At 39.4% G+C, this 14,820-nt stretch overlaps 1 protein-coding gene across 2 annotated transcripts in view; it reads right to left on the bottom strand.

The window, feature by feature from the left end:
* LOC126299370 (membrane-bound transcription factor site-2 protease) overlaps window positions 1-14,820 on the bottom strand; it is a 76,186-nt gene that overhangs the window by 15,385 nt on the left and 45,981 nt on the right. The window contains exon 6 of one of the 2 annotated variants that reach the window (XM_049991232.1): window positions 10,631-14,056. The exons of the other annotated variant lie outside the window; for it this stretch is intronic. Within the exon in view, the coding sequence (XP_049847189.1) occupies window positions 13,461-14,056 (596 nt within the window). The 3' untranslated portion in view covers window positions 10,631-13,460. Of the gene's footprint in view, window positions 1-10,630; window positions 14,057-14,820 lie in introns of those variants that run through there. 2 annotated transcript variants of the gene reach the window in all.

Genomic DNA, 14,820 nt, shown 5'->3' on the forward strand with positions numbered 1-14,820 from the left:
CTAGTTCTACAAGGTTTGCAGGAGAGCTGCTTTAAAGTTTGGAAGGTAGGAGACGAGATACTGGCGGAAGTAAAGCTGTGAGGACCGGGCGTGAGTCATGCTTCAGTGGCTCAGATGGTAGAGCACTTGCCCGCGAAAGGCAAAGGTCCTGATTTCGAGTCTCGGTCAGGCACACAGTTTTAATCTGCCAGGAAGTTTCACATCAGCGCACATTCCACTGCAGAGTGAAAATCTCACCATGAAGAATGTTACACACAGTTGTCTGGCTTACCCTGTATGGGTGGGCCAACTGCCTGGTAGTGACATAAGCAGTCACCTTCCATAGTGTTAATCACATTTTCCTCCAAGTCTGGTGTCCAAACATATCAAGTACGCCCTTCATGATTTCCTGCTTCTTGAAATAACCCTGTCTCAGACAAATGGTGAAACACTGTTGCACACATTGAATGCTGTCGTTGTTGTCAGTAGAGACTTGTCTCCTGATACAACCTTGGTGCCCCCTCCCCATTACCATTTGCCTTTCTGTAAGTAAACACCATGTTGGTAAGCTCTCAATTCAAATACAGAGCCATTGTGTATAATGCTGTATCACATCCACTACAAGGTGAGTCAGCACCAGAAGTAGTTGGACAGAACATTCTACATCTAAATACATACTCCACAATCCACCATACGGTGTGTGGCGGAGGGTACCTCGTACCACAACTAGCATCTTCTCTCCCTGTTCCACTCCTAAAAAGAACGAGGGAAAAATGACTGTCTATATGCCTCTGTACGAGCCCTAATCTCTCTTATCTTTGTGATCTTTCTGCGAAATGCAAGTTGGCGGCATTAAAATTGTACTGCAGTCAGCCTCAAATGCTGATTCTCTAAATTTCCTCAGTAGCGATTCATGAAAAGAACGCCTCCTATCCTCCAGAGACTCCCACCCGAGTTCCTGAAGCATTCCTGTAAGACTCGCATGATGATCAAACCTACCAGTAACAAATCAAGCAGCCTCCCTCGGAATTGCTTCTATGTCCTCCCTCAATCCGACCTGATAGGGATCCCAAATGCTCGAGCAGTACTCAAGAATAGGTCGTATTAGTGTTTTATAAGTGGTCTCCTTTACAGATGAACCACATCTTCCCAAAATTCTACCAATGAACCGAAGATGACTATCCGCCTTCCCCACAACTGCCATTACATGCTTGTCCCACTTCATATCGCTTATCAAAGTTACGCCCAAATATTTAATCGACGTGACTGTGTCAAGCGCAACACTACTAATGGAGTATTCAAACATTACAGGATTCTTTTTCCTATTCATCTGCATTAATTTATGTTTATCTATATTTAGAGTTAGCTGCCATTCTTTACACCAATCACAAATCCTGTCCAAGTCATCTTGTATCCTCCCTACAGTCACTCAACGACGACACCTTCCCGTACACCACAGCGTCATCAGCAAACAGCTGCACACTGCTATCCACCCTATCCAAAAGATCATTTATGCAGATAGAAAACGTACTGGTTTCTATTACTTAAGAAGTCTTCGAGCCACTCACATACTTGGGAACCAATCCCATATGCTCGTACCTTAGTTAGGAGTCTACAGTGGGGCACCGAGTCAAACGCTTTCCGGAAGTCAAGGAATATGGCATCCGTATGATACCCTTCATCCATGGTTCGCAAGATATCATGTGAAAAAAGAGCGAGTTGCGTTTCGCAGGAGCGATGCTTTCTAAAGCCATGCTGATGCATGGACAGCAACTTCTCTGTCTCAAGGAAATTCATTATATTTGAACTGAGAATATGTTCGAGAATCCTGCAACAACCCGATGTTAAGGATATTGGGCTGTAATTTTGAGGATCCGTCCTTCTAGCCTTCTTATACACAGGCGTCACCTGCGCTTTTTTTCCAGCCGCTCGGGACTTTATGTTGGGCAACAGATTCGTGATTACCAATTACTATGGCAGGAGAGGGTGCTAGGGCACTGAAATATGAGGAACAGTACCACCCTCTAGGAGGAAACCATGTGTACCGCAACTGTGGATGCATGGTACACTGTGTATTAGACAGCAGTCTCTGTAACAAAGTATTATTGAACAAATGGTCTCAAGCATGGAAACCAAGCATTTCCGGAAATAAGTTCATTAGACCTTTATTGTTCTGTATCCTCTCACACATGGCCAGTGCACTATTGTTTAAACTTTCCATCAGCCTCATTAATAGTTTGCAGGCAGACCTCCACATACTGCTACAATAGTTTACTATTGAACATCTACGAGCAGTAAATCCTAACCACCAAGTTCACTATTCTTGAAGAATAGAAAGGTATGTATGAAGCAGACACTGTCATTGTTTTAACACGAATGGCCTAAAAGTTAACACTTATTTCACAGTTAAGTCAAAGCATTGCTGTTGTTCTAACCAACAAAGGTTTCTCGTCTGAAACTCGGCTGTGCACTGACTGTCTCATGACCAACAATTGGCCCTTTATATATCTTCACCATACTGAAACTACACATTGCTCAAAGTTAAATTTACAGAAATTACAATTGAAACTTATTCATTAAATGAACTGAATATATCAAAAAATTGGTTCTTTTTAACAGTTTCTTCTACTAGAAGGGTTAGGCCCAATTATTTGTTTAAATGATGAAATTAACAATACATTTGACAAAAATGTTAATTACTTTGGTATTAATTAAGGCTGGCTTTACAAACATGTTTTCGAGCCAAATAAATACTTTAAGAATACTAGCATTTCGTCTTCCAAATGTTTACAATTATTACTGAATTTATATTTATTTATCAGTCAACAATAGAATTTAAGTTAAGAAACAATTACTGATTCCACCCTATAACAAAAGTATTAACTAGGAATAGTCAAAACAAATCAGAAAATCAGTTATATTCTTTAAAACTCAGGGCCAACCTTTCTCTTTTATGAAAATGCAGATTATACTCATGTACGTTAATGGTAATTAGTTAAAAAATGAATATAATGTGGCAGATGGCAAAACGAGAGGGGAAGTAAAAAATATCCCAGCTTGCATCATCACAGGTAGTAAAAACTACCCCGTATTACTGAAGGGCATTTATATGCAACAAGAGCTGTCCCATGTTGATCCCTGTGGTGATTATTTTCCATTTTGATGATGCTGTTTCAATGTGTACTAATTCAGAGTTTCTTACTGTAACTCTCTGTATAGTTTTAGACAGAATGAAAACAAGCAACCTGCGAGATCTCTGACACCCTAATATGTTACCTGCTCTAACAGGATACAGTGAATTGCAGAATCAAATACTTTTTGTCATATGAATTTTGTATAATCTGATTTGTGAATTGGAAAATAACATTCTATGAGAAGACCCTTTTGATATCCACATTGTCTGAGAATCTCATTTAGAGAAAGGTGTGTTATGGTTCTTCCATATATAATCTTTTCCATTACCTTTGAGAAGTGTGTAAGCACTGAGACTGGTCAGTAATTATTAATATCTGTTTTAATGCCTTTTTTGTAAAAGAGTTTGAAGATAGCATATTTCAGACTGTCTGGATATAACTCCTGTCATAGTGATTTATTGCATATGTGGTTGAATACATTGCATATAAGTGAAGAACAGGATTTTAGTATTTTACTTGAGATTATGACTATTTTGTCAACAGAAATAATTCCCATACAAAAAACTGCAGACACAATGATTACTCAGTATGTTCTTTTATGTGCATACTAAGTAAACATAAAGCACACAAGTAAACATCAAGAATATTAAATAAAACCCTTCATTGACAATAAAGACTCTTCTACCAAACCTGTGATTCATCTTCTCTCTTTTGCGTTGGCTACTTTCAGAGGAACTACAAACACACACCACCACCACCACCACCACCACCACCACCACCACCACCACCACCACCACCACCACCCCCTCCCCCTTTTTTAAAGCTGGGCACTCCAGTAATATTGGGTCCTGGTGCTTAGCCTGTCGGCCAGCCCTTGTGGTGATCGTGGAAGTAGCTGGCAGAATATTGTGGGCCTTTGGAATCCTCCAGTGTCACTCAGGGTCATATGCTCAGTGGAAAACTGACAGTACAGTGCTGCCGAGGTTCCTTCTTGTAGAAGAAGGCAGGATTTAGTCACTCTATGAAGACTGTTTCATGCCTGCCATTCAGGTCATTCTTGAATGTGTTCTCCTCTTTCAAAAGTACCCTATAGGGACCAGTATACAGTGGACATAATGAGGGGTGAATGGTATCATCTCTGAGCCAGACAAGTGATGGTCACTGTCCCTGGAGAGGTCGGCTGGAATGGTGCTGGTACAATAAGCTCACCTGGCATAAGTAACTGCTCACCATAGACTAGTTGGCCGAGTGAACATTGCAGATCCTCATTTAATGATGTGTGCAAGCTTAACAATACCAGCGGGAAGGCATCTGGCCACAATGACAAGTAATACACCAGTGCCATCTTTAAGACATGATGCAGCCTCTCCACAATTCCATTACTAGCGGTACGGTACCTAGTGGTGTGAAGATGGCTACAGCTGCATAGTTAAAGGAACTCATTAGACAGCTGCAGCTTGAACTGGGATCCGTGATCAGTCGTAACTGTTTTAGGAACGCCAAACCTTGAAAACCATGTAAGCAACAAACACCTTTGCAACCAAATCCACAGAGATGTCTGCTATAGTATTTTATCTTTAGAACACCTTGCAAAATGATTTACTACAGTAATTAGATAACAGTGACCTGCAGAATAACGTAATGGTCTTACTATGTCGAAATGTATGCCTATGTGCAAAAATCTTGTTGCGATGTTGGAAAATATACATCCGGTGCAAAGATATGTCGGCTGACTTTGCTGTGCACTGCAATTGAGGCAGCACTGCGCCCAAACTCAGCGATACCTCTGGATTTCTGGCCACGCCACCCTACTTGTCACGTGTTTTGGAGTTGCCCAGCTGAGCCAGAGTCTGCAGTGCTTCGGAATGTTGGGAATTGTTTGCCTTGGGATGTGTTGCACCAGACACTTATGGCATAATATGGGACAGAAATATATTTCAGTTGCAGGGCTATTTGTGAATTATGGATCAAGTTGTGCAGCACTTTGCATTCTTATTGCTTCGCTACTATCTAAGCCCACGGCATCGCATGTAGGCTGGCACAATAACGTGACAGGCAAAATGCGACAATGTTGTTTCTACCTGAAATGTGACACACATCGATCATAATGGGCTATACAGGGTGAATCACCTAAAACTTGCACCACGAAAATTGAGGGAATGGAAAGCGTTATTGATGCATAGTTGTTAGTTGAATTGTTAGTCAGGGGTTCCTATTGTTATCCAATACAAAGACTGTAATAATACTTAGTAAGTGTATTTTTTGTGTAAACATACACTTTTTTTAATGGAACAATGCCTATTGACATTAACAAACTAAAAGTTGGGTAAATTAGAATGTCAGTGGTGTTTGTTGCAGGATTCTAGTGCAAGTCGTTTATGAGTCAGCATAGTTTGAAAAGTTTCCACAGTGACACTTGTTTGTGCCATTCAACCTGCATAGCTGCTAGGTACGATGTTGTTATGTTTGCTTATAATGTGCTTGTGTGTTCCTTGAGGGCATTGTGACTTACTAGTCAGTTAGCGTGGGACAATTCAAGCAGTAGGTTACGAGTGGACGATGGGATTTATCAATGTAGAAAAAGCTGGTTTACTCATGGTATATGGAGAGTGTAGGAAAAATGCAGTTTGTCCTTGTATGATGCACGTGGCAATATATCCCATAGACATTGGCCATCTCGGCAATTATTTACCAACACCTTCAACCAGTTATGTGAAATGGTAGTGTAACACAGAGACAACTTAACAGAAGGAAACAAGTGACAACAGAAGAGGGGAAAATTAATGTTCTCACTGCTGTTGCAGTTGATTCGCATGTTAGCTCCTACACAATCGCATGAGGAAGTGGTACAAGTCAGGCAAATGTCCTGCGCCTTCTTTGTCAACATACCTGTAGGTTCCATCCCTATCACATCTCTCTCCAGCAAGAGCTGCACAGCAATGATTATGGAAATTGTGTTAACTTCTATACATGGGCATTAAGACTGGATACTGCAGATGTATTGTGTCTCTTGTTTAGTCATGAAGCCAGATTTATCAATCATGGCCTGTTAAACTACCGAAACATGCATTACTGATCCGCCAAAATCCCCACTGGTTTCATCACGTGGAATGTCAGCGTCCATGGAGTGCAAATGTGTGGTGTAGGATAGTGAACCATTGGCTCATAGGCTTGTTTCTCATACACACAACACTGAATGAGCAGAAGTATCACAGCCTCCTAACGGACCGTCTTCCACGTATGACAGAAGACACTCCTCTGCAGACTAGGAGGAATCTGTGATACCGACATGATGGCTGTCTAGTTCACAGTGCACAAAGTACTACAGCACATCTTCACAAATTGTTTCCATATCTTTCAATTAGATGCAGAGGACCTTTACCTTGACCGGCCCGTTGCCTGGATTCGATACCTGTAGACTTTTTCTGTCAGGAAAACTGAAAGACACTATCTGCAAGGACATACCAACGACACTTGATATTTAACACTGTATTGCTGGAGTCTGCTCAGACATCTCTGCTGAAATGCTAGCATGTATGCAGCAGTCATTCCGTACCAGACTAGAAGCATATATTGCCACTGCTGGTGGTCATTTTGAACACAACCTATGATGGTCAACTGTCTCATTTCTGGTCAGAATCCACATAAGTAGTGTATGCACTTGTGTTGTTCTTTAGTGTGTGCTGCCAAAGGCACTGTACTAGTGTCGGTGCTGGTGAACTTTTCGGTGCTGGAGAACTTTTTAAAATATGATACCTCATAAATGACTCTCACTAAAATCCTGCATTTGGGGTAAACACTCACCGCAGACCTGGAATCTACAAGACAATTCTTAAAAGTGATTTTGTCTTTCGTCCTTCAGTTGCGGGTGCATACGTTGCTGATGATGAATGTAAGGTCGGTCTGTGGTGTTTGGGCAACAGCAGGGGATGGTGAATTTGCAAGCTGCACCTCCAAAACACCTGCGATATCAGCACTATTGACCAGTAGTCATATCAAATCTATGCTGATCATATTTCTGGTGCCCTGTATGCAGTTCAGGAGTACACTCATAGTAGCAACAGAATTTGCACTGCTGTGCCAACAGCTTCACTTCCAGGTACACAATGTGATCCTCTAACTGTTCCACCTTTCTTTCCTCCATTGGTACATCTGCGCCCATTACACACGATTCAGGGCTAGTGGTGACACTTGCTGCTTCAACATGGATTTTGTGGCCTTTGTCAGTCATGCTCTCAATTTTAGCATATACTGGAACTTCAGACAGGATGTTCGCTACTGCGTCACCCTTCTCTGCCAACACCTGCAACAACAAATCTCGATGTGTTGACATGACTGTGTGAATACTGGCTGACAACTTATAAAGCCACAGCAAGCTACTGGTCAGGCAGCACATCACGTCCAGCGAAAGCATGTAAAGCTTGCAACATGTGAGACAGGGATCTGTTGCCTAGCTGCTCATCGTTAAAAGCTTTCTGCAGCCGAAGCTCCAGCAACATTGTGTGGTGTTACACGAGTGCCTCCTTTGCTGACACTGCAGCAGACCATCTTCTGTATCTTCTATCACTGCTCCTTCTAAATGTCCATGATTGTGTACTTGTCGTCATCGGTATGCACTCTGTATCGCTGAAAAATGCACTCTACATGTGGGAGCCATTTCAGTGGGTGATTAGGACAGAACAGAAATGTGACATGATTAAAACAGGTCATGGAATATGTTTTGCCGATTAAAATCAGTGGCTGCACACTGCAGTGTAGTTAGAGACAGGGTTTGTTCCATTTTATATTCAGTCTCTGGTGTTTGCAATGTTGTGTCCTTCATTATCGCAAAATAAATACTCAGATCCGAATCTCCTCTCCACATAATCACCTTGGGGCATCACTAAGGGTATTTTGTCAACAAGAATAATTCCCATATGAAAACTGCGGATACAATGATCACTCAGTATGTTCTTTTATTTGCACGCATGCTAAGTTGGATGATGATGATGATGTGTGGTACAAATTCCCAACCTTTGCTCAGTCCAAACTTGCCCCTTTCATGAATGATGATGAAATGATGAGGACAACACAAACACCCAGTCACCTTGAAGCAAGTGAAAATCCCTGACCCTGCTGGCAATCGAACCTGGGACCCCATGTTTGAGTAGCGAGAACGTGACTGCGAGACCACGAGCTGTGGACACTAAGTTGAAGCAAACAAGTAAACACAAAGAATATTCAATGAAACTCTCTATCAATAATTAAGACTCTCTGCCAAGCCAGTGATTATCTTCTATCTCTTGCATCAGCTACTTGCACAGAAACTGACATCACCACAAGATATTATCAGCTCCATTAGAGTTTTCGGTTTTGGAGGAAAAAACAACTAACAAAATTTACAGGTATTTTACAAAATTTAACAACTATAACATCATTATCACCACCACCACCACCACCACCACCACCACCACCACCACCATTTCCCCACATCCTGTGGGGTTGGAATCGCTTTGCTGGATCCTTCTCTTCCATAAATGCCTATCAGTGCTTCTTCTCTGAGCCATCCTTTCTCCCATAGGTCCCTTGCTACCTTGTCTCTCCACCTCAGTTTCGGTCTTCCTCTTCTCCTTAATCCTTTGATTTCTAGGTGTCCAACTCTTCTCCCCACGTAGAATTTCCCTCTTCTCTGCACATGTCCATACCACCTTAGCCTACTTTCTTGGATCTTCTCCCCTATGGGCCCCACTTTCACTGTTCCTCTGATGTACTCATTCCTTAGTCTATCCTTTCATGTCACCCCACTCATCCGCATTAACATTCTCATTTCTGCCACTTCCTTCTCTTGGGCTTTAGTAATTGGCCAAGTTTCTTCACTATACAACACCACAGGCATCACCACAGACTTGTAAAGCTTTCCTTTCATTCTGCAGCTAACCTTCTTATCAAACAGTACTCTGCTCAGTTTCCTCCAGTTCATCCATCCACTATTTATCCTGTGCTGTACTTCAGCCTCCAGTCCTCCATCATTTGCATGTAAGAGCCTAGGTATTTAAATTTCTTCTGTAAATCGGTATACATTTCACCATAATTTCACAAATGGCAATTAAGAATTAAATTTGCCAAGAATAGCCATTACAACTACCATGATATTACTCTCAACTGTTTTCCATGATACAACTTCACTCCAAACACGTAAGTTATTTAGTGTGGGTAGTCGTGTATCGTGATCAGAGAGCACATTTGCTAATGAAAAAATATTTAAATCTTTGATTAAATGTTCATCTACAAAAATGTTATTTGTTTTTTTCTGTTTATTTCAAGTGGTAACATTAAAAACTCATTTTACGAGTGTTAAGTAAAATTTCCAAATCATCTCTGTTGTCTGTGTCTTACAGAAAATTAATATTGAAATCTCCACAGATGATCATCTGCTTTCTTTGCTCTACTAGATGGTATGATAATGACTCAAACTTTCCTAAGAACATTTGCATTTCCCAGTGGGGAAGTTCTTATAAACAGTATGCTGCACCCTACTTTCTTCTACAGCTGAATGATTCCTCTCGTCTATTCTTTAGCTCAATAGTAGCTGACTTATCCAAACATTTCCTGTTACCTTTTCCCTCATCCTATTTGCCCCACAGACTGCTCTAATATGATTTTTGAGGCTTAATTATCTGCCTTTTGTTCTGCAATATTTACGTCTTTTACACATAACCATGGAAAAACCCCACTAACAATCCCTTTTTCTGTTCCCCTGCATTTGCCCCAGTGAAACTGCAATTCACAATCCTCTCACACGAATCACATGTTATGAAATAATTTGCAGCACCATGCACATTTGTCAGCTATGGTTATAATATTAAAAATAATTACACAGATATAAATGTATTTGTATGTGTTAGTGATATGTTACAGTTGGGCTTATACGTGAAGATACACATAAACAAATTAGGCCTACTGGTCTTGCCTTCTAGCACTAAATAACATAATATAAACTAAATGTAATCAATCTTACATTTATCTGTCTATAAGAAAATTAACACTTTGGAGACCAGCCACTCAAAGGCATTACTGGCACATATGTGATTGATAAATTTTGAAGAGTAATGCATAAATAAAAAGAAAAGAGACCATGCTTCAAGATCTATTTTTCAAATTTGCTTTAGTTCTTTGATACATTACAAATTTTAAAGTAATGATGACAGAAAGTATAATTATCCTTTGGAGAGGGGGCGGGTTGGGGGGGGGGGGGGGGGGGGGGAGAGAAAGAAAAGTGTGAAGTGAGTTACTGTGCAATTTCTTCTTCTTGAGCTTCCAAAATTTCTCGCTTACTCAAAGAAAATTACGTATTTGCAGCAGAATTACTGTAAACTTATCACATATTGGCTCAGCCATTCGCAACAGCAGCTGGTACATCGACTAACGTTGCTTTTCACATAATTCTATAAATTGACAGCAGAGGGCAGCAACTGTCGAGGGACACATAGCGAGACATCCTTACAGTGTTCTCATACAAAATTAGTACACTTTCCGAGAAACAGGTGCGTTGGGTGTCGAGAAAATCGCAGCCCGAGCTACATTCAAGCAAGATTTTTTGAAAACAGCATTGTGACCTGAGCTATGCTCGGGCTTAGTCTCCAAAGTGTTAAGTACTCAGATACGTAGTCTTTTATATGAAGTAGAAATGAAAAAAAGTAAATCAAGACGATGTTTATTGCAAGTAAATTAAAACCTGAAAGCATGATTTCTATTTTTACAAACTTTTCAATTTTAACGAATAATATGACTGGAAATTTAAGTGGAACAGGTAATAATAATACACTTATTTACTATGTAATCTAGACAAAATTAATTGTTGAAAACCATATAATAACTTAAGTTTACAGTAGTACGAAATGACAGTGCAACTTAGCATTTTTAATATTAACAAATTACTGCCAGAGGTAAAAGCAGTGATATATGACAGAAAAATCTTAGGACCCAATGAGGATTGAACCCCAAACCTTTTGATTTGTGGTGTAGCACTTACCCTTTGATATGCCAAATATCCTGGCTTAATCTCCATACCTCTCTGTAGCATATTGAGTGATGAATCCAAAGGCTGACAAATTATTATCAAGTTTACAGCTTTATATTAAGAAGATAGCAACAAGGGAGAAGATTTGTGCCAAGAATCTCATACTGTCTTAGATCCCTGATGTCTCTTCGCTTTTTGATACGCCTAACCTGGCTGATTTGTTCTCATCTGAGTGTGAATGGCAGAAACACCTCATTTGCTAGGAGGGAGGCTGATGTTCCTGAAGGGCAGCAGAAGTGCCAAGGATGGGTATGCTGATTACTGAGAGTGCAATATTATGCAGACAATACAGTCTCTCAGGGAAATGCCTGCCAGGACAGAAAATAAGTCAGTGCGTACGTTCAATATGCCAACTGGTTGGTGAGGATTCTTTTTTTTGTGGGGGGGCTCTTGGTTCCTTTGAAATGGGGAAGAGGCTCCGGTGGTGGCTGCTAAGTGCACTGCATGCAAATTGTGACACATGTTTGCAAAAGTGGCACTGGCCAACTGAGTACAGAGGCAATCTTCAGTTCCTTTAGACAGCTGATGGATGCAGTAAGAGTTAAAGGTGGGTCAAACATGGCATCAGCTGATTTTATGGACCACCTGCCTCAAAGGTTGTACTGCCACAATGATTCTGAGAATATTGTGTTTAAATATCCTCCTGATCGTGCTGCAGCAAGAAATTTCAACTTAGTGAGCTATGGGCTGGGAAACTCATGTGATTAAAACTGTTATCAGGGTCAAGGACTTTGTGGTATTGCACTGCATGCATTATCCATAAATTATCTTGAGCAGTTAGTGAACTAATTTGTGGGGATATCATATTATATGTGGTGATTAATGGTTCCACATGTTTCATTTCCATTAATAAAGATGAGGAAATTGTTGACTATAAGTATTATAACATCAGTGAGAACATGTTTCAAAAAGGCTTTTAAAAAAGGTAGTATTTTCTTATATTTAACAAGAGCAACATGCAACTGATTGCAGAAAATATATTGTGTTAATGGAAGAACTTCAAGGGTACTGTTCAATACACTTAGACATGGGTGAAAATAATACTTGTATGCAACTCTTAGGGAATTTTCTACTTTTCAGTGATGATACTGCATTACATTGAACAGAGATGTGTTTTGTCTGTATTCACGGCTTCACTTTGGTTTTATCTTCTGACTTTCTATTTTCTACCACCATGATATGGACAAATAATAACATTGGAGTAAACATGCAGAAAGATACTTTCAATACACGTGAAATGCCACATTTTTGTTACAAAATTATGAGCAGACTATTCAAAGCAGTCTATACTGTCTGTCATTTCTATCATACCTTATGCTTTGATCACATTTCATGTTATCAATGAAAGATTTTAGAAGCCACATGCCAGTTAATATCTGAAACAAATTAAATGTACTGAATACCCTTGTGGCAGGGTGCACCGTGGTCATGGACACACTCCGCTATCCCAATGATGCAATTCCCACATACTCCATAAGAGAACCTCTAGTAATAGTGTTTGAAAATCATATGCGGATGCATCAGTGACAATGAGTTTGAGTATGGCCTGGAGGCATGTACAGATCACCTAACAGTTAAAGTAACAATAAGCAGGAAATCCAGGTTCATGACTCAGTCTGCCATAAATTTTTAACTGTCACTATGTATTCATTACATGTTAATGTCACCATATATAAATACAATAATAAATACTATTATGTCTTTGAATATGATGCACTCTTCCTGAACAAAGCCAATTTTATTTTCAGTTTGCTTAATGAGATGTAGTTCAAAACATTTACATTGTGATATTGTCATCTTCCCCCACAATATGGATCTTCACATATTTTCTTCCCCTACACTGTCAACTCTCCCCCTGCAATTCCCATAATAATGTGAATGGCAAAAATGAATAGCATAACTATTCGGAAGGTACACACAACTGCTGTCAAGGTAGCATTTCCATGGACACACCATATTTTGTACATTGTACATTACCAACCTTGAAGTCAACTGTAGTCTCTAACTGAATTAGTGGTAGATGATAATATTATCTTCAATGCCATATACAAGCTGGGATGTCTGATGAAAGATGTATAACACACATCCGCTGAAGAGATTTCAATTACTTGTATTTTAAAGATCATATCACTAATAATAACTTAAGTCACAATTTTTTTATCAAAAACAATTTTAATAGCTGCACTATGAAAAATACTGCTTCAACAGTAGTTACTTACTAAAGAATGACAAGAAGACTTAATGTAATATATACACAAATGAAAAACTACAACAGTGGTAGGCTGTCATTACAAATAATAAACTTTTGTTATAACAATGCTGAGTGCATTTACAGTAAGAAAAAATGTACCAATGATGGTAATAAATACTGCTAATGTCTGCCTTACACTTTTTAAGGGAATTTTTTTACCTAGCAGGAAATCAATTAAGGCTCTCATTATGTACTGACCATCTAGAAAAAAACATGGTATGGCATTAACTGCAGCCAATCCAGATGAAAATAATATGCAGTATTTACATATTTGGGTAACCATTTCAGGCAACGTTGAAGGAATGAAATATAAAGGAACATAATCACTAACTGCAACTGTATGATAGATTTCAGCTGGTCGACCCAAAAATAAAACTACTTTTGCATCTAATCTTTCGATTCGAACAAGTCTTGTTGAATTTTCAAGGGATGGCTTTAAGCAGTGGAGATCTGATGTACAGTCAGTAGCTTTTGAGCACATAAGTGCAGCAGATTCAACCACTTTTCGACCTGGTAGACAAGAATGCTGAGGTAACTCTAGTGTTCCTCCTTCCTTTTCCAAATATTCAAAGCAGAGGTGATCTGGGCTGTTCATTCCACAACAGTCAACTGCACCATTAGGAAGCTGTCGAACTGGAAAGTGAGAATAAAAATATCTTTTGTGATATGGTTCAAATGACTGGGTAGAATTTAGATTTCTTTTCTTTTTTTTTTTACATCTACAGTAAACAACAGCAATATATACATAACAATATGAAAAGGTGTGATCTAATTGACATCAAATGATCCATTGCAATAAATTGCCAAAAAATAACTGATAAAGGTTGTGCCAACAGTGCAACAACATATGCAGTAGTAATAAAAGTTGATTATAATCAATTCTATACAGAATCATCCTGCAATCGAGAACATACTGTTCTTTACAATTAAGAGTTACTGAAATACAAAATGTACACTAGCAAAACTTAAATTACACATATAAGGTAGATTTTTATGAGGTGTTACTAAAGAATGACCATTCAATGTGACATATTTTTGTTATCATAATGGTTTTGGATGTAGTGTGTCAGCATATTTCAAATAATCATGAGTAACAAGTCTTGAGTGAATGATGAAGAATGGATGACATAACAGAGTTTACAATTAACTTAGATATAGCATGCATCCCATATATTCATTTACATCAATACAACATAAGCCACTTCACGCTGTTTGGCAGAGGGTACTTCCAGTACTGTTATCATTTCCTCACTTCTTGTTTATTTTGCAAACGTTGCATAGGAAGAATAACTGTCAGTTAACCTGTGTATGGGCAGTAACTTCTCCTGTTTTCTAATCATATTTATTTCGTGAATGTGTGTGTGTGTGTGTGTGTGTGTGTGTGTGTGTGTGTGTGT

This window comes from Schistocerca gregaria, chromosome X (assembly GCF_023897955.1).
Source record: "Schistocerca gregaria isolate iqSchGreg1 chromosome X, iqSchGreg1.2, whole genome shotgun sequence".
NCBI lineage: Eukaryota > Metazoa > Arthropoda > Insecta > Orthoptera > Acrididae > Schistocerca > Schistocerca gregaria.